Source organism: Podarcis raffonei, chromosome 1 (assembly GCF_027172205.1).
Source record: "Podarcis raffonei isolate rPodRaf1 chromosome 1, rPodRaf1.pri, whole genome shotgun sequence".
Lineage (NCBI taxonomy): Eukaryota > Metazoa > Chordata > Lepidosauria > Squamata > Lacertidae > Podarcis > Podarcis raffonei.
Window position 1 is genome coordinate 12629459 of NC_070602.1, and position 22543 is coordinate 12652001.

At 44.1% G+C, this 22543-nt stretch overlaps 2 protein-coding genes across 12 annotated transcripts in view; one reads left to right on the forward strand and one right to left on the reverse strand.

Moving 5' to 3' along the window:
• The first annotated feature begins 328 nt into the window (after positions 1-328).
• On the forward strand, positions 329-7437 carry PLD4 (phospholipase D family member 4). The gene is made up of 5 exons (XM_053366287.1): positions 329-715; positions 897-1036; positions 1976-2141; positions 4617-4713; positions 5377-7437. Exons 1-5 carry the CDS (start codon positions 329-331, stop codon positions 5601-5603), a joined length of 1017 nt encoding a protein of 338 aa, XP_053222262.1. The 3' UTR covers positions 5604-7437.
• Positions 7438-11931: 4494 nt separating this feature from the next.
• LOC128399037 (protein AHNAK2-like) overlaps positions 11932-22543 on the reverse strand; it is a 64812-nt gene continuing 54200 nt past the window's right edge. For 8 of the 11 annotated variants that reach the window (XM_053360780.1, XM_053360401.1, XM_053360613.1 and 5 more), the window contains one exon: positions 11932-22238. In XM_053360780.1, coding sequence (XP_053216755.1) covers positions 13513-22238 — 8726 coding nt within the window. In that variant the 3' untranslated portion in view covers positions 11932-13512. The remainder of the gene's footprint in view (positions 22239-22543) is intronic. The other 3 variants (XM_053360531.1, XM_053360698.1, XM_053361039.1) reach the window with 3 other exon arrangements.

A 22543-nucleotide genomic window follows, 5' to 3' on the forward strand; every position in this document is an offset into this window, starting at 1 on the left:
TTTCACACACATTATCATAGGAAGCTGCCTTGTGGTCAGGCTGGTTGCCCGTATAGCACAGTATTGCCTACTCGGACTGGCAGCAGCTCTCCAGGTTACGATCCCCAGAACCCAGGTTGTGCTATGTGACTGCAGAGGTGTTGAACTGCTGAGCTCCGAAGGGCATTTCCGCTTTCTGTATTTTGCTCTATGATTTCATTCAGACTTATGCCCTTGCTAGATATACTACCACACCAGTACAAAGAAAGAATGAAAACAACAATTTTCGCCGCCCCCCTTCCCAACATGTGGGCGGGGTTTGCGAAACCAAGCAGGCTTACCTGGTCTGATGCCTGCCAGCTGGGTCAGGGTAGCTATCATCTTGCCCCCGGCCTGGGAGAACAATGGACGGCCGGCTGGGGGTGGGGCGAAGGCCAAGGGAAAGAGGCCGCCCCCTTTGGCCAAACCTCACTTTGTTTCTTCCTCTTCCAGGTTTGGTTTGGAATATTGGTCTCCAGTTTCTCTCTTTCTGCAGGTGAAAGAAGTGGGGGTTTTGATCAGCAACTGCAGCTGCTTAGCTAAGGATCTCTGGAAAACTTTCAAAACCTACTGGGATCTTGGGGAAGCAAACACCACCATCCCATCTCCATGGCCAAACAATTATTCTACCAATATCAACAGCCACAGTCCTTTGGAAGTGCAGTTAAATGGAACCAGCACTGAAGCTTATTTTTCTGTAAGCAGACAGTTCCTAAGCATGTTTTCATCAGATTAACCCCACTGAATTCAGTGGGATTTACTCTCTACTAGGTGTGCATATGATTACAATGAAACCTTCTGTAGGAAATGTTTATTCTCATTGAAAAAACATGGGGATCAATAGATGATGTAGTAATTAAAATTCTCCTTTGCTCTAGGCTTCTCCTGCTTCCTTTTGTCCAGGGGGTCGCACCTTTGATCTTGTGGCAGTTCTCGATGTTCTCTACGATGCAGAAAAATTTGTCTATGTCTCCATGATGGATTACTTTCCTACAAGCCGCTTCAAACACCCGCCAAAGTATGAAGTGAAACCTGAATATATGTGCACCCTTTTATATTCTTAGCTAAATGCTAATTAGTTGTATAGGGACGCGGGTGGCACTGTGGGTTAAACCACAGAGCCTAGGACTTGCTGATCAGAAGGTTGGCAGTTTGAATCCCGCGACGGGGTGAGCTCCCGTTGCTCAGTCCCTGCTCCTACCAACCTAGCAGTTCGGAAGCACGTCAAAGTGCAAGTAGATAAATAGGTACCGCTCCAGCGGGAAGGTAAACGGCGTTTCCGTGTGCTGCTCTGGTTCGCCAGAAGCGGCTTAGTCATGCTGGCCACATGACCCAGAAGCTGTACGCTGGCTCCCTCGGCCAATAAAGTGAGATGAGCGCCACAACCCCACAGTCGGTCATGACTGGACTGGTCAGGGGTCCCTTTACCTTTACCTTTAATTAGTTGTATGACTGCTCCCTGCACCATCAGCTCTAAATTACACAGGTTTTGGGGTGTCACACTGTAAAAGCAATGCAGGTCAGCCTGGGCTTCATGGGACACTAATGTAGTGAAAGACAGCTAGCTAGCACCAGAAGCTGTTACTCCTCTGCTTTAGTAGAAAGCCCAAAACCAAATAGTTCTTGTGTCTATAAAAGCTCCCCATTGATCGTTTTACAAGCGTTTGTGGCTGCTGTTCACTTGGACTGGTGAGGTGTAAGGCAGGAGGCCAACAGTAGGTGGAGCCAGAGCCAATGCTAGGCAGAGCCAATGAATTATAGCTTTCTTCCCATCCTCCTCCCAAGTTCTACAAGGGCAACTGAGATGGAGGAGGAGGAAGCTGTCAGCTAGTACCACCCTCTGGTTTGGTTGTAAGCAAGAAGACAGGCAGGTGGGGGGCTGAAACTGAGGTTAATGGGGCAGTACCCATTTGCCCTTTTGGCCTTACCTTCACTAATTACAATGTTGTTTTTGTAGATACTGGCCACCCATCGACAATGCTCTGAGAAGTGTGGCGTTACACCAAAATATACACATACGGCTTTTAATCAACTGCTGGGTCCATACTGATTCTTCCATGTTTCGTTTCTTGGAGTCACTGAGTGTCCTTAGCGATCAACATGCCAACATCACAATCGAAGTGGTAAAAGAAGCATGCTTTTGGGCCATGGGCTCCTTACAGACGCACATGTGTCATGTTCCTGGTATTGACAGTCACTTATGTAGCTTGTACACCGAGTTTTAAGGGTCTTTTCTGGGTCATATATCATAGTGTCAAATGTGAACATGACAATCCTCAGACTGTTGTTTTTTCTGCACCTGTAATGCCAACTTTTAAAAATCTGCACTGGCTAGAACTGGACTGCAGTTTTAAAATGCTTTTCTTCTGTTTCCTATCCACATAGGATCTCTTTCCATAGGAATAGTGGGAGTGATGCTCAAATGCACTTTTGTGTTGTGTGTGCTGCTAATGCCACAAGAATGAAAGAGGAAGTGTTACATTGCTGGATGGGGGAAAATCTCAGGATGAATTGGGCTGAAAAGTTATTTCTCCCTACTGTAAAAACTGTAAGCTTAGGTATTAGCAATGATGTTGGGCAAATGTCAACAACCCAATTAATAAATTTTAAAATGTAAACAAACTTATAGATTGCTAAACCTAAAGTGTGTCCCCCCCCCCAAGCAGGAAATAAACCACAATTTAATAAACAAAAATTTCTTCTCACAGTTAAGAAGAAAAAATAAATTTTGGTTAAAATCAGTAATATGGATCGTTTTCCATTCCTCCTCATATAGCAGAGCCAAAATGGTTTAAAAAAAACAAATGAGCTTAAAGCACATTGGTACTGTAGTACATCCAGGTTAAAAAGCTGTGTTGATATGGGTTTACACTGTGTTGATATAAATGGCAATTTTACCACATGATGTGCAGTAAAATCATTCTTGCTCTTTGACAGGATGATACAGATAGTGACTACAGACGGTGTCTCTGCACATATGTTTTAGCCTAACATCTTTTTTTGTAAACCACATTGAGGGTTTCCCCCCCCCTATAAAGTGGTATATCAATTTTATGAAATAAATACATTCTCTTTTGTTAGCCATGCTACCACGGGAGTTGCAGTGGAGGGCCCCACATTGCCTACCTCTGCTCTACACTACAAATGACCAATTCAGTCACGGCCACCTGATCTGTGGCAAAAAACCTCTTTACCGCTTGACAGGACAACCGTCTTGGTTTGGCCACTGACAGAATCAGAGACTGGCAGAAGGTCTTGTAGGCCGTCCATTTAGTCTCTGCTTGAAGATATCCAGTGACCAGTGCTTTTTTTTCCTTGAAAAAGAGGTGCAGGTACTCACCATGAAGTTGTTACAGTTAAGTGCCACACTTTTTAACAACAACAAAAAAAGATTTGCCGGTACTACGTACCTTTGAGTACGCCCGGGGGGGGGGGGGAGAAAGCACTGTCAGTGATAGAGAGCCTACGTCCTCTCTAGGGAACCATTGGTTCCATTGCCAAACCTCTGTAACCAGGATTCTCCTAAAGTTCAACCAAAATATATCCTCCGGTAGTTCAAGCCCATTAGATGAAGTCCTGCCATCTGCAATAGCAGAGAACAAGTACAGTGGTGCCTTGCAAGACGAAATTAATTCGTTCCGCAAGTTTTTTCTTCTTGCGAGTTTTTCGTCTTGCGAAGCACGGTTTCCCATAGGAATGCATTGAAAATCAATTAATGCGTTCCTATGGAGACCGCCTTCAGACCAGGTCCGGGGACCTGGCGGGGGGAGAAGGACTTTTCTCCCCACCGCCAGCCTTCAGAACAGCCTTCTGCGCGCCTTCTCCTCTGTTCCCGGACCTGTCCTGAAGGCTTGCAGTGGGAGGAGGGCTTTCCTCCCCACCGCAAACATTCAGAATGCTGTTCTGAATGTTGGCGGTGGGGAGGAAAAACCCTCCTCCCACCGCAAGCCCCGGGAACAGAGGAGAAGCGCTGCGCGCCTTCTCCTCTGTTCCCAGACCTCCCACCGCAAGCCTTCAGGACAGGTCCGGGAACAGAGAAGAAGGCGCACTGCGCTTCTCCGCTGTCCCCGGAGATTTCCCTATGGGCTTTCGTCTTGCGAAGCAAGCCCATAGGGAAATTCGTCTTGCGAAGCCACTAAAAACCGGAAAACCCTTTCGTCTTGCGGGTTTTTCATTTAGCGAGGCATTCGTCTTGCGGGGCACCACTGTATTTGCCCTCTTATATGTGACAGCTCTTTTTATGTTTGAAGAGTGCTTCTCCAGGCTAAATACAACAAAGTCTTTGAAGCTTTCCTCATAGATCTTCTTTCCCATCCATTTGACCATCTTCGTTGCCCTCCTCATCTGTGCCAATTGAGATGATGTGCGCCCAAAAGGCACTATTAAATGCAAAGCTCTCTTATAATTTTTAGCAGTGGGTTTTTCCTTTTTCTTTTACTGGCAAATGGAAGTGGAAAGTCTACTTTAGCTTAGCCAAAAGCTATTCCTATTTTATTTCCATTACTTGGAAAAGGCAGTCAATTGTTGGAAACTCATAAAGTCATCTGTGTTTGATTCTCACTCATTGTAGACATGTTTTTATATTTACATCTTACCAGAAAATCTTCACTGTTCCAGTTGGAAATCACACAAACATCCCCTTTGCAAGGCTGAATCACAGCAAATATATGGTGACTGACAAGGCAGTCTATATTGGTAAGTGTTGTGGCCTGGTAGAGATTGTGGTCTGCGTAGAAGTCAGCTATACAGCTGCAAATATAACAATTTAAGCGCATTATACAAATGCAGTGTTTTTTTCTAAAAAATTTTTATGGGTACTCTCATTTTCCTACTCATATTGAAATACCGACCCTCAAATAGGCCAAACGTAGATTCACAAAATGTTTAGAGGTATGCGTCCTCCTGCGTCCCCCCAGTAAAAAAGCATGTACAAATGTGGCACTAGATGACAATGGTGAGCTTATGGCAAATTCAATATATTTTTCAAAATGTTTAGATTCTACCCTAGAGCACATTGCAAGAATCAAGTCTTGAGGTTACTAGGGCATGAATCACTACGTCCAAGAATAGCCATAAGCTGGTAAAAAGCACTCCTAGTAATTCACATTAGTTTTGAGGGTCCTTATGGGTTTTTCTTGACACTGGATCCTGCCTGTTTCAATCTCTTTCCTCTCCCTCTTCCTTGAACTCTGCAGCTTTTGCTTCAAGTGAATATTCTAGCAATAGTGCTTTCAATTGTTTGAAACCAGAAGTCTTATACGTTTGCCACAATGGGGAAATTTGAGCTTTTTTGGGGGGTGGGTGACTAGATAAATTAAAATTGCACCCTTATATACACTGCATTTTATACATCTCTAGGAACTTCTAACTGGTCAGAAGAATACTTCAGCATCACTGCAGGTGTGGGACTGGTTGCCAAGCAGTCTTCAACAGACGCCACAAAGAGAAACCCTACAATACAGGAGCAACTGAGGGCTCTCTTTGAACGAGACTGGAATTCCAAATATTCAGTAAAAATGGAAGACCTGCCTGGGCAGAAAGACTGTGCTTGGGAAGATGGATTTAAAAGTTCTTTCAAAAGCTAAATTATTCTTATTTTTTATTGCTAATTCAGTTATGAGCTTTCTGCATGTGAAATTTAGGATCGTTGTGGATTTGCCAGATGACAAATGTTTTAGTTCAGGATGTCTCAAACCTTGATCACGGAGTAGTCCCGTTCACAAATTTCATTTTTATGGAATCGTATAGCTGCAAGGGAACTTGGATGTCATTTTATTCAATACACTGCTCAGTGCAGGATCTACAATGCAGGATGCAGTGTCCCTGGAAGGTGACCACTTAAATGCACTCAGTGAATGATAGCCTATTGCCTCGCAAGAAAGTCTGTTCCTAACAGTAAGAGCTATTTGACATGGAAGTTTTGCCTAATGTTTAGCTGAAACATGCTTCCCTGCAGTTTCTGTTCACTGGTTATACAGTGGTACCTCTGGTTACGAACTTAATTTGTTCTGGAGGTCCGTTCTTAAGCTGAAACCGTTCTTATCCTGAGGCACGCTTTCACTAATGGGGCCTCCTGCTGCACGTGCGCCTCTGAGGCGCGATTGCCATTCATATCCTGGGGCAAAGTTCACATCTTCCGGATTTTGTAAGCTGAAGCGTTCATAACCAGAGGTACCACTGTAGTCATGTTGTATAAAGCAACAGAGAACCTGTCTGCTTATCTTCTGCACAGCAGTCCTTCAGATATTTGAAGACCACTATAATGACTCCTCTTAAATCTTATCCTCTCCATGCTATGCGTATCTGCAGCTTTGATCCAATATTGTGTATTGTTTAATGGCTAGGTTAGAAGATGTATTATAAGAGGGTACATGAGAATTGGCCATCACTTGTCGACACTTGATCCTTATCCTTATTAATACCTTGACAATAAATGCTATTCTATGGTGTGGTGTGCCTTTTAGTCTGCACCCTTAAAATAGTGATTTCAAGCCAGCACACTCAAAAAAATAAACCCCAAGAAGGGAAAGTTAATTCTTTAGTTGTACTGCGCTGAAATTGTGCAAATACTCTTTGATTGTACAATTTCAAATTGCAGCCCAGAGATCAAAATAGAGTTATGCAACCGGGCAATTGTTGCAGTTGCAAAATTCCACAAGGTGGCAATGTTTGAGAAAATTATGGCCTGCTTTACTCTGCTCCCCCCCCCCCGCCCATTAAAAGCTGTGCTTCATAAACCACTAACATTCTGTTTCTCAGTTCAGAACTGACTTCATCAGCACTGCTCCGGAAAGGTTTGAAGACTGTACCCTCAATTCTGCCTGAAAAAGGCAGCTGCAGAATAGCAATTTTAAAAAGCTTTGTCTGCTGTTGCCAGCGAGAGTTGCTTATTAAATTAGATTTCTATGGCCTTCTGTATTACTCTTCCTTGAATTTCAAGGTGGCTAGTAACATTAATTGTTATATCTGCCTTGTACTGGAAGTCATTTCTATTTTGCATTTAAAAATAGGGAACTGAGGCTACCAAGTGAATTGACCCAGGCCTGCCTAGTAAATCTGTGTCCAAGCTGGTTATGGGCTTGAATATGGAAATTGTATTATGTTTTCTGTATACATTACTGTGGGATATAATTATGTAAATATAGATAAACATTTTGGTGTGGGTGATGTGCGTATTTATATTGTCACCAACTACTTATAAGGCCGCTTTACACCTATTTTCTCCACATGGAAAAATAGGACATATATACCTGTGTTCAGCTTTCTGTGTTGAAATCATATGACTATATATTTTGCTTTGATAATTTGTGTTTGGGAGGCACAGTGCAGAATGAGCCTCAACTAAACAGACGTGTTTTAGATCACATGATCCATCTCCCTATTGCTCCAGATCTATAAACTATGGCCAGAGTGAATCCATCTTCTTGTTTCCTGGTTTGAATGGTTATTCTCTAGTTCTTTCCTTGGCATGGGCATATGTGGACATCGTATCTCTGGTTTTGCATATGCTAGAAACTTATGTTTTCTAAATAAATAAACAAATAAATAAAATCTGGATATCAGGGGACTGTGGTATGTCTACATAGGGTGGAATGGAGGGACGTGGTTGGGGCTGTGGTCTAAACCACAGAGCCTAGGGCTTGCTGATCAGAAGGTCGGCGGTTCGAATCCCTGCGACGGGGTGAGCTCCTGTTGTTCGCTTCCTGCTCCAGCTAACCTAGCAGTTCGAAAGCACGAAGTGCAAGTAGATAAATAGGTACCGCTCTGGCGGGAAGGTAAACAGCGTTTCCGTGCGCTGCTCTGGTTTCACCAGAAGTGGCTTAGTCATGCTGGCCACATGACCTGGAAGCTGTCTGTGGACAAATGTCGGCTCCCTTGGCCAGTAAAGCGAGATGAGTGCCGCAACCCCAGAGTCGTCCGCGACTGGACCTAGTGATCAGGGGTCCCTTTACCTTTACATAGGGTGGAGGATCCTGTCCCAAAGTTAATTCCTGTGAAAGCCAGTGTTCCTTGGACCACAACTTATGGTTGTCCAACAGGCTGAATTCCTGCCAGGTGATCGTCAGCTTCAATGCCCAGCTCTGGCTTGGAGGCAGGGCCAGATTTAGGTTTGATGAGGCCCTAAGCTACTGAAGGTAATGGGGCCCTTTATATATCCAGCTGTGCTTTGTCAAAAACAAATTGTCGCTGTTTTTTGTGTTGAATATATGCTATATAGTAATTTAGGGACCTAATAGGTATCTAAAACCATTTGCACATGCAGAATGTAGGCACCCTATACAAATGAGCAAAGCAGTGATACTTTAGGCTAGCAGATGGGGGCCATTACTTACATCATAGGCACCTACACAACACAAAACATAGTTGCTGTATGTAGGTTTTATTTTATTTGTTTTTTATCTTATATTTTGGAAATGTACATCCAGCTTTTTTCCCCTTTAATTTTTTTGGGGGGGTCACCAAGAGAGTGGGACCCTAAGCTATAGTTTGTTTAGCTTATATGTAAATCCAGCACTGCCTCAGGCCCTGTCTACTGCGGGCCTGTCAGCTCCCTCAGGAAGTGGTCCATGAAGGAATGTAGTCCTTGGGCTTAAAAATATTCCTCCACCCCCTTTTATGTAAATAAAATAGATACATAAAGGGGGGTGGAGGAATATTTTTAAGCCCAAGGTCTACGTATTTATATACTACCCTCCCATGAAATATCAGGTCAGTGTACAGCAATTACAAGCACTTTGAATGATACAGTGGTGCCCCACAAGACGAATGCCTTGCAAGACGGAAAACCCGCTAGACGAAAGGGTTTTCCGTTTTTGAGTTGCTTCGCAAGACGATTTTCCCTATGGGCTTGCTTCGCAAGACGAAAACGTCTTGCAAGTCTTGCGATTTCCCCCCCCCGCTTCCCCCCCTTTTTCTAAGCCGCTAAGCCGCTAATAGCCTTTTAGCAGCTAAGCCGCTAAGCCTTTAATAGCCGCTAAGCCGCTAATAGCGCTAATCCGCTAATAGTGTTGCTTCGCAAGACGAAAAAACCGCTAGACGAAGAGACTCGCGGAACGGATTCTTTTCGTCTTGCGAGGCACCACTGTATCTGGAAATGAATAGAGGCCAGGGTAGCTGAAAAGCCGAACACTTAAGTCCTTTTCTAAAAAAAACCCTGCTTTGAGTAACCTCCTTGTGTGGCATAATATCATTTTAAATGGACTTGCTTTTACACTTTCTACTTTTGTGGTTTTAAAGGCTTTTCTAAAAAAGCTTTTTTAATCAACACCACAGGGCAGGGGTCAGCAAACGAAGGCCCGGAGGCCGGATCAGGCCCAACTGCCTTCAGGATCAGTCTGGTGGACTCTCCATGGATCGGCATGAGGATTCTGTTCATTTGGGCTGCGCCATTCCCCCCCCCACCATTCCTTTCCCCCCCCTCCCTCTCACACACTGCGGCAGTGCCTCCTCCCTCCCTCTTCCTGGCTTCTCGCCCTGCCTAGAGGAGGAAGGGGGCTGGGCTGAGCTGGCTGAGCACCATTTTAAGCAGCCCCTCTTCCCTCCACTGCCCTGGTGCTCCTGTGGACCAGAGAGCAGAGCGAACAAACTCCCTCTGCCTACCCACGAGAAACAGCAGTGGCAGCAGCCCCTGGGAAGGTAAGCACAGCAGCTGGGGCTGGGGAGGAGGACTACTTGCCCCCCTTGCCTATTCTTGCAGCTCCCCCTCCCCGGTGCCGCTTCTCCAGCCTGCCACAAGGTCTGAGGGACAGTGGACTGGCCTGTGGCTATATTTTTTGCCGACCGCTGCCACAGGGCAACCCAGTCAGAAGGTTGGCATATAATTAAATTGTTGTTGCTGCTGCATCAGGGGTTGACATCTTCAGGAAATTAGGTAAAGGGACCCTTGACCATTAGGTCCAGTTGCAGACAACTCTGGGGTTGCGGCGCTTATCTCGCTTTACTGGCTGAGGGAGCCGGCGTACAGCTTCCAGGTCATGTGGCCAGCATTACTAAGCCGCTTCTGGCGAACCAGAGCAGCGCACGGAAACGCCGTTTACCTTCCTGCTGGAGCAGTACCTATTTATCTACTTGCACTTTGACGTGCTTTCAAACTGCTAGGTTGGCAGGAGCAGGGACAGAGCAATGGGAGCTCACCCCATCGTGGGGATTCAAACCGCTGACCTTCTGAACGGCAAGCCCTCTGTGGTTTAACCCACAGCGCCACCCGCTGGACATTACTAAGGCCCTAATTTCATGGGGGAGTTCACCAATGGCCTGAGCTTCCACGGTGCAGCAACAACAACCCCGGTCACTTGCCCACCCCTGTGGGTAGGGCAATTTGACTCCCTCTAGCTTCTCAGTGCCACACTGCCTTGTGGGGAGGAAGACCAGTTGGCATATTGCCCTGGACTCTCTAAATCCAGAAAATGACCCTGATGGCTAGCGATTATTCGCTTATTTACGTCACAAGATTTACATGTGGCTTGATTGTAATAAACCAATAAATAACCTTGAAGCAGTTATCATTAAAATCTATGGCACAACGTAAATGGGCTGTAACTGGCAAGACTATAGAGGACTGACAAATTACCCACCCAACCCAGGTTTTGTTGTTCTCAGGTATTTTCTGACATCTGCAATTCACATGGCACAGTAGTAGTTTCACCTACTACTCTGGAAATTGTCCCATGTCCCCCTACAGACTTTATCTACAGTACAGGCTTAACAGTCATTGTCAGACTGCTAAATTTGAATGCAGGAGAAGATAATTTCCAGATTTGCAGATAATTCCCAAATCTGCTGATGGAAGGGAAGGAGTTCCATCTCAGGGACATTCTAGGGTTTTGTTTTGTTTCTTTTTGCAAATGAACTCAGAATCCTAGTCCAAACAACCAGAGATTCCCCAACCCCCAACTTTCCCAGACATTTTAGATAGCCACATCGGCATGTTAGCATGGATAGTATTTCTTCAGAATCAGAATGACGATCACGATACTAATGGTACTACTTTTATTTCTGTATCAGGAGGAGCATAGCCAGGATACAATCAACATTATTGCCGTACATAAGCACAATGTTTCACAGGCATGTGTGTACCATCTTGTTGGCTGCATACGTGTAGCAAGCATTCATATAATCCAAAAGGCAAACAATAACTATTTACAACCTATATCCTTAGGAAAGTTAAAGCCACTTACATATGCTCCCTTCCATCTCTTATCCAAGCACTAAACTCCTATTAAGTTTTATTTCTGAAGTCACTTGAACGCCAGTTTATAATCCAGTCACACTGAAGTACACACCTTAAGCCACTTCAGCCCCCATTCTGTAGGGGTACTGTTGTGGTCAGAAGGTTCTCTTTATCAAGACAGTTGGATCTTATGACCCTTGTCTTAAGATTGAAGTCAACAAATGCCGCTTTTGAATGGTTAGATGGATTAATGAATGTGACAGCTTTGGTCTGCCCAACACATGTTTTTGTACTGAGAGTGACTACTGGTGATCATGTGGTTACATATCTGTACCTGGCCTGTGGGGATTTCTTTTTACTGCTCAGCAGAAGGGTACAAAACAACACTGGGGTGAATGAGTGTCAACAAATGAATACAGATTATGGCTGGCAAGTCAAAACTTATGATGTAGGCATTTTCATGTCAACTGTAGCCCCCTTCATGCCTCATATGACTGAAGTGGGGATGACCCCATGGACCTTACCCCAACCAGTCTGTCATGACCTGGCAACTGACACCATTGTCCTCCACATTTAGAAAAATACTTCAGCGCCAGGGATCCTTCTGAATTCCTTGCACAATTTAGAACACTGGCTAATCCAATGCTCTAAATCACACGGGCAGCCTAAATGTGTACAGGAAAGTCCCTAAGGTTGGCTCTGCCATTAGGCAGAGTGGAGCGATTGCCTGAGGCAGATAAAACAAGCAGCAAGGTGTTGGAGGATAGAGCTGTGTGTGCCACAATATTGCCCTGTGTCCCCTGTAGGTGAGCCCGCTGCCTTCATATGCACTGTTCTACCTGCTGGCAGTGTTGCAGTAAGGTTCAGTCGGCAGTCTGCTTGGCTTCTGTATGAGGAATAGGGGAAGGGGGGGGCATCTTGTCTTTCACCTCAGGTAGCATGTCTTGAGCTGGCTCTCCCCCATCACACAATAATGAGGGAAGAACAACAGAAGAGGCTTGTTTTGTCTTGCAAAATTGCATGAGGAATTCTGCTGCATTTCTCTACCTGATTAGAAATGTGAGGAAGTGAGGGTCAAACTCTTGCCGCTTGGCAGGACAAAACAGACACCAATTAAATATGCACCGTGGCAAGTTTTCACATAGTAAGTCATTTGTATTCATCCTGTATCCACCATAAAACACGCGATCTGCTCAGGCAATCAGTTACAGGCATGGTAGCCACAGGAATTTTGTGTGTGTTGGCCTTCAGTCGGTAGGAAACTGGCTGTGTGCATCATGTACCAGGTTCAACTTTTGACTCCCCAGTGCAAAGGCTTGAAAAAAATCTTTGCAGGGGCATAGCTAAAACTGCTTCTTCTGTACAGTGGCAAATGCATTTACCCAACTTGCCACAGGACAAGCATGAAGGCAAGCAATATTTTTCTTATAGCTACTTTTCACCCAGGTGACCAGATGTTGGCTAGTCCCGATATTTTACATATATAAAACTTCAAAAGGCACGCTAACACATATCTTAAGACACTGGTGCTAAGATTTTTTGTCATTAAAAAGAAATTTCAGAAGTAACATTTATATATGTTGTTCTGCAAAATGTTTAGGACTGATACGCAATGTTTTTTAGGTGCCAATACTTCAGTTTAACTGATAGTCTTGAAAACTGGCAAGATGCTTTGTGACTGGAAAGGAAGAATAAGCATTGTAACATTTACAGTATTATTTCCATTTGGTCTATGTTTCAAAACGATCCTGAAATATGCCTATTGCTCAAAGATAATGAAAATATATTTATATATACTTTTCATAAGATAGCAGCAGAAATACAGTTAAAAAAATAAAATCTAAAAAAGAAAATATGTCTCCTAATTCTCCCAGCACTAGCTTCCTAATACTCTGCAAATAATCTAGAACAAAATCATTGCTGTGATTTGATTCTCAAATGATTATATTTAAACTTTTGTCCAGTCTTTATTCCTCTAAGTAGGTCTGAAGAAGGAACACTTGTGGAAATTAATAGAAAGGGTCTTTGTTGGTTTCATTAGAACTACGGATGTCTCTTGTCAGTAGCTTCCTTTGTCTAATTTGTTTCCTTATGTCCCATGCAACAAGTGTTTTTGTTAGGAACTATTTTTCTATATTTCAATGAGCTTGAAAACAGTACTGTAATTTTAATCAAAACATTTATTCGATCCTTTTAATGTAATGTTTTATTTTCTTTTGCTGGAAAGAAGGCAATGTGTTTTCTAATTCTCCCCTGCCTAGAAAAGTGTTTCATCACATTTTTATGTACGCTTGAATTTTGAAGGAAAAGAAACCACCTTATTTTTATGCCTCTTCAGGAACGCTTTGGGGTGGAGCTTTCCCTTTCTCTAGCAGTATCAATTCAGTTCTTGCGGAAGATGAAACAATGGGTGTGGTCTCTGAGGTTTCACTCTCTGCGATTGTTTCATTAGGTGGCAATGATTCTTGTGCATCAAAAAAAGTTTCTGATTTTTCTGTCGGACTTTCCTCATCCTGAGGTTTTTCTTCTTTTGGATCTGTCTCTTCTACTTTATCAGTTTCCCTACCCTTTTTTGTTGGAGATGAAAAACCTAACTTAGGGAATCTAAACCACCCAGCTTTTTCAGTTTGTTTGGCAGTGTCACTGTCTGATGTGGATGGGACATCGACTTGTGTCTCTTTTTGAAATGGTTTTTGAACTTCAGGTTTGGAATCTGCGCCTGTGTCATCAACAGAGGAAGAAAACCCAAGACTTGGAAGCCAAAATTTAAACCTGCCAGAAGATCTCCTACTATCAGATTTTTCATTTGGATCTGTTGTTGACTCTTCTTCACCACTTGCAACTTCAGTTTCTTCGGTAATTTCTACAGCAGATTCAGACATCATTGAACTGTCTGCAAACTCCTCAGAAGATTGTACTTCAACAGCAAATGCTTTCAGCTTTGTCTGCTTAGTAGTAGAAGATGCTTCTTCAATAAGTTCTTGGCCTTTGTCTGATACTTTCAGTTCAGCAAAGCTGGTCTTTTGTGTTGTTTCTCTTGCCTTTTCACCTGAAGGTTGGTGATCTTTACTCTCAAACATTTCATTCGTATATTCTGTGGAAGACAGTTTGACTGGCATATCCAAGTTCACAAGTGATTCCTGAATTTTCACTTTTAAAAGAGAAAACCCATAGGTGGCAGTTTGAACTTCTGATGGAGGAATCTCTGATTCTCTCACTATCTGAGTTGAGAAAGATTCCTGACTTTCAGAATCGCAGGAGTCAAACGCAGATTTACCTTGTAGCTTTTTTTCGTTTCCTTCAAAGTATGGTCCTTCAATGTGCAGTGATGAACTTTGAATAAATGACTCAGTAGATGGGAGTTTACACTCAAGTTGTGTTGTCTGAATATCTGGTTCTGTCAGTGTTGTAATTTTAGCTACTGATTTTTGGATTTTACCGTTAATGGTGTCTATTTTTTCTGTAGGAAATTTAATGTTGAATTCCATTGGCCTCTGTATGAGTGTTGTTGTCTCCTCAAAAGAAGGATCTGTAGATGGCAGTTTAGTTTCCACTTGTGTTCTTTGGATGTCAGACAATGTTGTAATTCTGACTGTTGATTTCTGGATATTACAACCAATGTCTTCTACCTTCTTATCGAGGAATGTAGTTCTGAATTCTTGTTGAGGGGCACCATCACCATCTGTATCAGTAGCAGCACATTTCATGTGTGTTGTGTCTTCTGAAGTCAACACTTGTCCTTCAGCTACAGATGTGCTGTATGTGAACTTGGGTATTTTAAGTTTGTGAATATGGAAATTTATCTCTGAATCTTCAAAAACTTGTTTGCCCATGGTGTCTCCTGGTTTCTCCGCAAGGTCAAGTTTTCTACTTTTCATGTCAACAAACTCTTCTGCTTTTTGAGCCTGGATTCCAAATATCTGTCCTTCAGTTTTATCTAGTGACACCTCAGCCTCTGTTTTTGGTGGGTCAGCATCAACTTCTGCACTTCGTGATTTGGTACGTAAACTGCCAAACTTTGGCATCTTGAATTTTGATGATTTTGTTTTACTTGAGCCATCTGTCCCTTCTGCTTTCACTTCTCCTTCCACGGGCATATCTTTTTCAAAGCCTTCTATTGGGTACTCTATTATTTCAAAGTCTTCATCAGTGACTGAAACATCCATTCTAACTTCTGGTGGTCTAACATCAGGCTCTTGCAAGTCAGGTGTAGCATCATCAACTTTCTTGGTGGTTTTTGTGGTTGACCATCCAAAAGAAGGCACACTGAACTTTGGCATTTTGAATATGCTTTCTTTCCCTTGAATATCCTTTTTGGGTGATTTTATTTGGCTCTCCTTTTCAGCCTTTGCATCAGGGCTTTGCTCAGCGACGTTTGCCTCTGTAATGATAGCACCAACTTTTTCCTCTGTTCCAGCCACAGTAATTTTAGTGGCATGTGTCTCAGCCACTGTCATGTCAATATCCACATCTGGTACACTGATTTCTGATGTGGGGGCAGTGGATGAAGTTTTATGTATCTGTACAATCTGTCCTTCAGCACCAAGCTTAACTACATCAGCATATGTTTTAGATCCCAGGGGACTTATTGTATCATCAGCTTTTCCTGAGGCCTGTGAAAAACTGCCTTCCCCCATTAATAGGCCAGTTCTGAAGTCCTTTTCCTTCTGTATTGAATCTCCATCTTTTGTAATGTCCTCCTGAGGAAACATGACTTTGCCTTCTAAAATGTCCTGTCCAGAATACAATTCACTAACCACATGAGGAGACTGGGTTGCCATTTCAGGAGCTTTTATTTCTACTTCAGCAAGAGGAGCTTTTCCTGTACTGCCATCTCCTTCAGCATCACCTTTTTTCCCCTTTGAAGATGATCGGCCAAATGAAGGCATCCTAAACTTTGGCATTTTAAACCAACCCGGAGACTCCTCAGTTTGAATCTCTCCAGACTTTGCTTCATGTTCTCCTTGTTCTTTTGCATCCTGCTCAGCAGGGCTGAGAACAGATATGTCAGATACTTCGATGTCAAATCCGGGCATTTGTATTTCTCCAGCTGACACCTTTATTTCTGCATCAGCGGGTTCAGCTTTTACTTCCAAGGTTGGAGCTTCGCCGCAAAGTCTCTCAAAGTCTTTTGTTGCTTGTAGATGAGAAACTTCAGTTTCCATTTCGGGTAAGGTGACCCCAGTCTCTGGCAATTTTCCTTCTGGAACTGAAATTCCAAACTTTGGCATTTGGAGTTTTAGCATTCTAATTGTGCCCTCCGCAACATCAGTTTTCATACTTCCACTATCCACATTGATTTCACCTTCAGATCCTATTTCTGCACTTTTCAGTTCAACTGAACTATCTATGGTGGGCTCCTTAATATCAACTTTAATATCGGTATCTACTTGGGGAGCTTTGATTTCCACTTTTGATGTGCCCTTTGGCATTTTTATGCATATTTCGGTTTCTTCTTCTTTCTGTGTGGTAAAACTGCTCTCTATATCAGGTATGTGTACCAAAGCCCCATCTCTTTCCACAGTAATATCTGCCTCCACTTTTGGCAGGCTACCCTGCGATTTTGGTAGCTTTGGCCTGTGAAGGGAGATTTTGGGCATATTAAAATGAGGCCTTTTCATCTGACCTTTTTTTGTAACTATTTCAGCATCTAGCTCCATGTGGACTTCTTGATCTTCTGACAGAACTGCTGTTAGTTCTGCATCAGTATCATCTGATAAGATAGTCAATTTAGGTTCTTCCAGAGGTTCCTTTGCAGTAGTTTTAAGACTTGCTTCCTTTTTAGGTGACCAATTAAATGATGGCAATTTGAATTTTGGCATTTTGAAATGCCCTTCTTTTTCTTCTGCATCCATACTTCCAGTCTTTATATCTCCCTCAAATTTAGCATCTTTTGCTGCAGCAACCAAATCTTGAGCCTCCGTCTCTGGCTGTGCCACAGAAAGACCCACAGATGGTAATTTTATGTCTATTGCTGGAATCTTCATGTCGGCTCTAGGGATTGGGGGCATTTTAATTTTCCCTTCGGGGCCGGTTTTTCCTGAACCAGCTAAGTCACCTTCTCCTTCAAATGTTGGAGCCTCTACTGCAATATCTGCAATATCTGCAGTCGTTTTCAACTGAGGAACTTTTGCATCTTCAGATGGCAAACTAATCTCGGTGTCTGGAGTTTTTCCTTTAGAAAATGAGATTCCAAACTTAGGCCTTTGGAATTTAGGCCTTTTCATCTTCCCATCCATTCCTTCAGTTTTTATCTCTGTTCCATCTACAGAGATATCAGTGGACGGTCCTTCAACTCCTACTTCTAGGCCTTTCACCACAGGGACTTTAATTTCTGCCATTGTTTTACTAACATTATCACCAACATCAAGTGATTTTAATTCTGCTTCTGAAAGACTGGCATCAGGTATAGAAAGTTTGACATCACTTTCAGGTAAGCTGATTTCCATGTCCATTTTTGGAACTTTAAGTTCTGGTTTGGAAAGTTCTAGGCTTGGAAGCTTAACTTCGGGCATTTTAATGCCTTTTCTAGAATCACTACCACTGATATCTGTATCCCGCATTTGTAGTGACATCTTTCCTTCATCCTCTATCGTAGATACTGTCATGTCAGCATGCAACTGTGCTACAGATATTTCTGCTTTATGACTTTTCATTTTTGGAAGGGATATCTTTGGCATGCTAAAATGAGGCCTTCTGATTTTGGTTTTCTCACTGTCTTTATCAAAAGATATATGTCCCTCTAGGTCTTCAATGTGGACTTCACCTTCCTCTACAGTGAGTGTTAATTCAGATTCAATATCACCTGTTGGAACTGGAACTGAGGGATCTTCTAAATTTGCATAAATATCAGTAGAAACACTTGCTTCTTTCTTTGGAGACCAGCTAAATGATGGAAGCTTGAATTTTGGCATTTTAAATTTGCTTTCTTTTTCAACAATTTCTTTTTCATAGCTTTCACGTTTAATATTTTTGCCTTCTGAATCTGGTCCTTGGATGTCAGCATCTGATTTTGGAACAGAAATATCCACAGATGGAAAAGTGATCTCCTCGTCTGCACCTTTCGCTTTGGGAAGCGAAATTCCAAATTTGGGCGCTTGGAGCTTTGGCATCTTAAATTTACTGTCTAGGCCCTCCATCTTTGCCTCAGCACCATCCAGAGTAATCTCAGCAGAAGGTACCTCTATTTGTAGGTCTGCAGCTCTCAGTTCCAAGGAAGTCTCCCCCTTTGGAATATTCACATCAGGTGCAGAGAACTTGACATCTGCTGAAATGTCCCCTGCCTTCATCTCAGGCTTGGTTACACTGACGTCCGGAAGAGCAATGTCAACCTTGGGTGCGCTGACGTCCACATCGACTTTGGGACCTTTGATTTCTGGTTTGGAGAAACCCATACTGGGCATCTTGAACTTTGGCATGTGTATTTTCATCCCTCCACCCTCGATGCTGCCTTCTGCATCAGGCACCTTAACAGAGACCTCTGCCTCTGGAATTTCCACTTTTGATTTGGGTACAGAGATGTCTGCTTCAACCTTGGGCAGCGAGACTCCCACTTGAGGAGTCTTCATTTTGGGAACCTTGACGCTTGGCATTTTGACATCAGGCATTTTGATCTTGCCCTTCTCAGCAACCTCCAACTCCACGCTAGGTGCCTTCATTTCAGCTCCGGGCAATTTCACGTCAGTCTCGAAGCCCACAGAGGGCAGGGTCACTTCCCCTTTCAGTTCTGGTTTGGAGATATCCACTTCCACAGAAGGTAAGGTGAGTTCTCCCTCTGCAGCGGCTTTCCCCTTGGGAAGTGACATTCCGAACTTGGGCATTTGGAATTTTGGCATCTTAAATTTACTGTCCGTACCCTCCAGCTTCGCTTCAACTCCACCTAGAGTGACATCTGCCGATGGTGCCTCGACGTTTAGGTCTGGAGCCTTCAGTTCCAAGGAAGCCTCTCCTTTTGGAAACTGTACGTCAGGTGCTGAAAGGCTGATGTCTGCTGAAATGTCGCCTGCTTTGATCTCAGGCTTTGTTACACTGACGTCTGGAAGATCAATGTCAACTTTGGGTGCGCTGATGTCCACATCGACTTTGGGACCTTTGATTTCTGGTTTGGAGAAACCTATGCTGGGCATCTTGAACTTTGGCATGTGCATTTTCATCCCGCCACTCTTAATGCTACCTTCTGCATCAGGCACCTTAACAGAGACCTCTGCCTCTGGAATTTCCACTTTTGATTTGGGTACAGAGATGTCTGCTTCAACCTTCGGCAGCGAGACTCCCACCTGAGGAGTCTTCAGATCAGGGACCTTCATACTTGGCATTTTGACGTCAGGCATTTTGATTTTGCCCTTCTCAGACACCTCCAACTCCACGCTAGGTACCTTCATTTCAGCTCCGGGCAATTTCTCATCAGTCTCGATCCCCACAGAGGGCAGGGTCACTTCCCCTTTCAGTTCTGGTTTGGAGATATCCACTTCCACAGAAGGTAAGGTGATTTTTCCCTCTGCAGTGGCTTTCCCTGTGGGAAGTGACATTCCAAACTTGGGCATTTGAAATTTTGGCATCTTAAATTTACTGTCGGTGCCCTCCAGCTTCACTTCAACTCCACCTACATCAATATCGGCCGATGGTGCCTCAAGCTTTAGGTCTGGAGCCTTCAGTTCCAAGGAAGCCTCCCCCTTTGGAATCTTTATGTCAGGTGCTGTGAACTTCATGTCTGCTGAAATGTCACCTGCTTTGATTTCATGCTTGGTTACACTGACGTCCGGAAGAGCAATGTCAACTTTGGGTGCGCTGACGTCCACATCGACTTTGGGACCTTTGATTTCTGGTTTGGAGAAACCCATACTGGGCATCTTGAACTTTGGCATGTGCATTTTCATTCCGCCACTCTTAATGCTACTTTCTGCATGAGGCACATTGACAGATGCGGAAGCCTCTGGATTCTCCATTGCTGCTGGGGGAAGAGAGATATCTGCTTGGACTTTTGGCAGTGAGACTCCCACCTGAGGAGTCCTCATTTTGGGGACCTTGACGCTTGGCATTTTGACATCGGGCACTTTGATTTTTCCTTTCTCAGAGACCTCCAATTCTGCACTAGGTGCCCGTATTTCAGCTCCTTGCAATTTCAAATCTGTCTCGATGCTCATAGAGGGCAATATGACTTCACCTTTCTGTTCTGGTATGGAGACATCTACTTCCACAGAAGGTAGGGTGCCCATGCCATCTACACTGGCTTTACCTTTGGGAAATGAAATTCCAAACTTGGGCATTTGGAACTTAGGCCTTTTAAATTTACTGTCCATGCCTTCCACCTTTGTCTCAACACCTCCCAAATCAACATCAACTAGTGGTGCCTCAACCTTTACATCTGGAGCCTTCAGTTCCAAGGAAGCCTCCCCCTTTGGAAACTGTACGTCAGGTGCTGTGAACTTGATATCTGCTGAAATGTCACCTGCTTTGATTTCACGCTTGGTTACACTGACGTCCGGAAGAGCAATGTCAATTTTGGGTGCGCTGATGTCCACATCGACTTTGGGACCTTTGATTTCTGGTTTGGAGAAACCCATGCTCGGCATCTTGAACTTTGGCATGTGTATTTTCATTCCGCCTCCCTCGATGCTGCCTTCTGCTTCAGGCACTTTAACAGAGACCTCTGCCACTGGAACTTCCATTTTTGCTTTGGGAACCGAGATGTCTGCTTCAGCCTTGGGCAGTGAGACTCCCACTTGAGGAGTCTTCATTTTGGGCATTTTGACATCAGGCATTTTGATTTTGCCCTTCTCAGACACCTCCAACTCCACACTAGGTGCCTTCATTTCAGCTCTGGGCAATTTCACGTCAGTCTCGATGCCCACAGAGGGCAGGGTCACTTCCCCTTTCAGTTCTGGTTTGGAAACATCCACTTCCACAGAAGGTAAGGTGATTTCTCCCTCTGCAACAGCTTTCCCCTTGGGAAGTGACATTCCGAACTTGGGCATTTGGAATTTGGGCATCTTAAATTTACTGTCTGTACCATCCAGCTTCGCTTCAACTCCACCTAGAGCGAAATCCGCTGATGGTGCCTCAACCTTTAGGTCTGGAGCCTTCAGTTCCAAGGAAGCCTCCCCCTTTGGAAACTGTACGTCAGGTCCTGTGAACTTCATGTCTGCTGAAATGTCACCTGCTTTGATCTCAGGCTTGGTTACACTGACGTCCGGAAGAGCAATGTCAACCTTGGGTGTGCTGACGTCCACATCAACTTTGGGACCTTTGATTTCTGGTTTGGAGAAACCCATGCTCGGCATCTTGAACTTTGGCATGTGTATTTTCATCCCGCCACCATCGATGCTTCCTTCTGCATCAGGCACCTTAACAGAGACCTCTTCCACTGGAACTTCCACTTTTGCTTTGGGAAGGGAGATGTCTGCTTCAACCTTTGGCAGCGAGACTCCCACTTGAGGAGTCTTCAGCTTGGGAACTTTGACGCTTGGCATTTTGACATCAGGCATCTTGATTTTGCCCTTCTCAGCGACATCCAACTCTACACTAGGTGCCTTCATTTCAGCTCCTGGCAATTTCACATCAGTCTCGATGCCCACAGAGGGCAGGGTCACGTCCCCTTTCAGTTCTGGTTTGGAAACATCCACTTCCACAGAAGGTAAGGTGATTTCTCCCTCTGCAACAGCTTTCCCCTTGGGAAGTGACATTCCAAACTTGGGCATATGGAATTTGGGCATCTTAAATTTACTGTCCGTACCGTCCAGCTTCGCTTCAACTCCACCTACAGCAATATCAGCCGGTGGTACCTCAACCTTTAGGTCTGGAGCCTTCAGTTCCAAGGAAGCTTCCCCCTTTGGAAACTGTACGTCAGGTGCTGTGAACTTCATGTCTGCTGAAATGTCACCTGCTTTGATCTCAGGCTTGGTTACACTGACGTCTGGAAGAGCAATGTCAATTTTGGGTGCGCTGATGTCCACATCGACTTTGGGACCTTTGATTTCTGGTTTGGAGAAACCCATGCTCGGCATCTTGAACTTTGGCATGTGTATTTTCATTCCGCCTCCCTCGATGCTGCCTTCTGCTTCAGGCACTTTAACAGAGACCTCTGCCTCTGGAATTTCCATTTTTGCTTTGGGAACCGAGATGTCTGCTTCAGCCTTGGGCAGTGAGACTCCCACTTGAGGAGTCTTCATTTTGGGCATTTTGACATCAGGGATTTTGATTTTGCCCTTCTCAGCGACATCCAACTCCACACTAGGTGCCTTCATTTCAGCTCCTGGCAATTTCACATCAGTCTCGATGCCCACAGAGGGCAGGGTCACGTCCCCTTTCAGTTCTGGTTTGGAAACATCCACTTCCACAGAAGGTAAGGTGATTTCT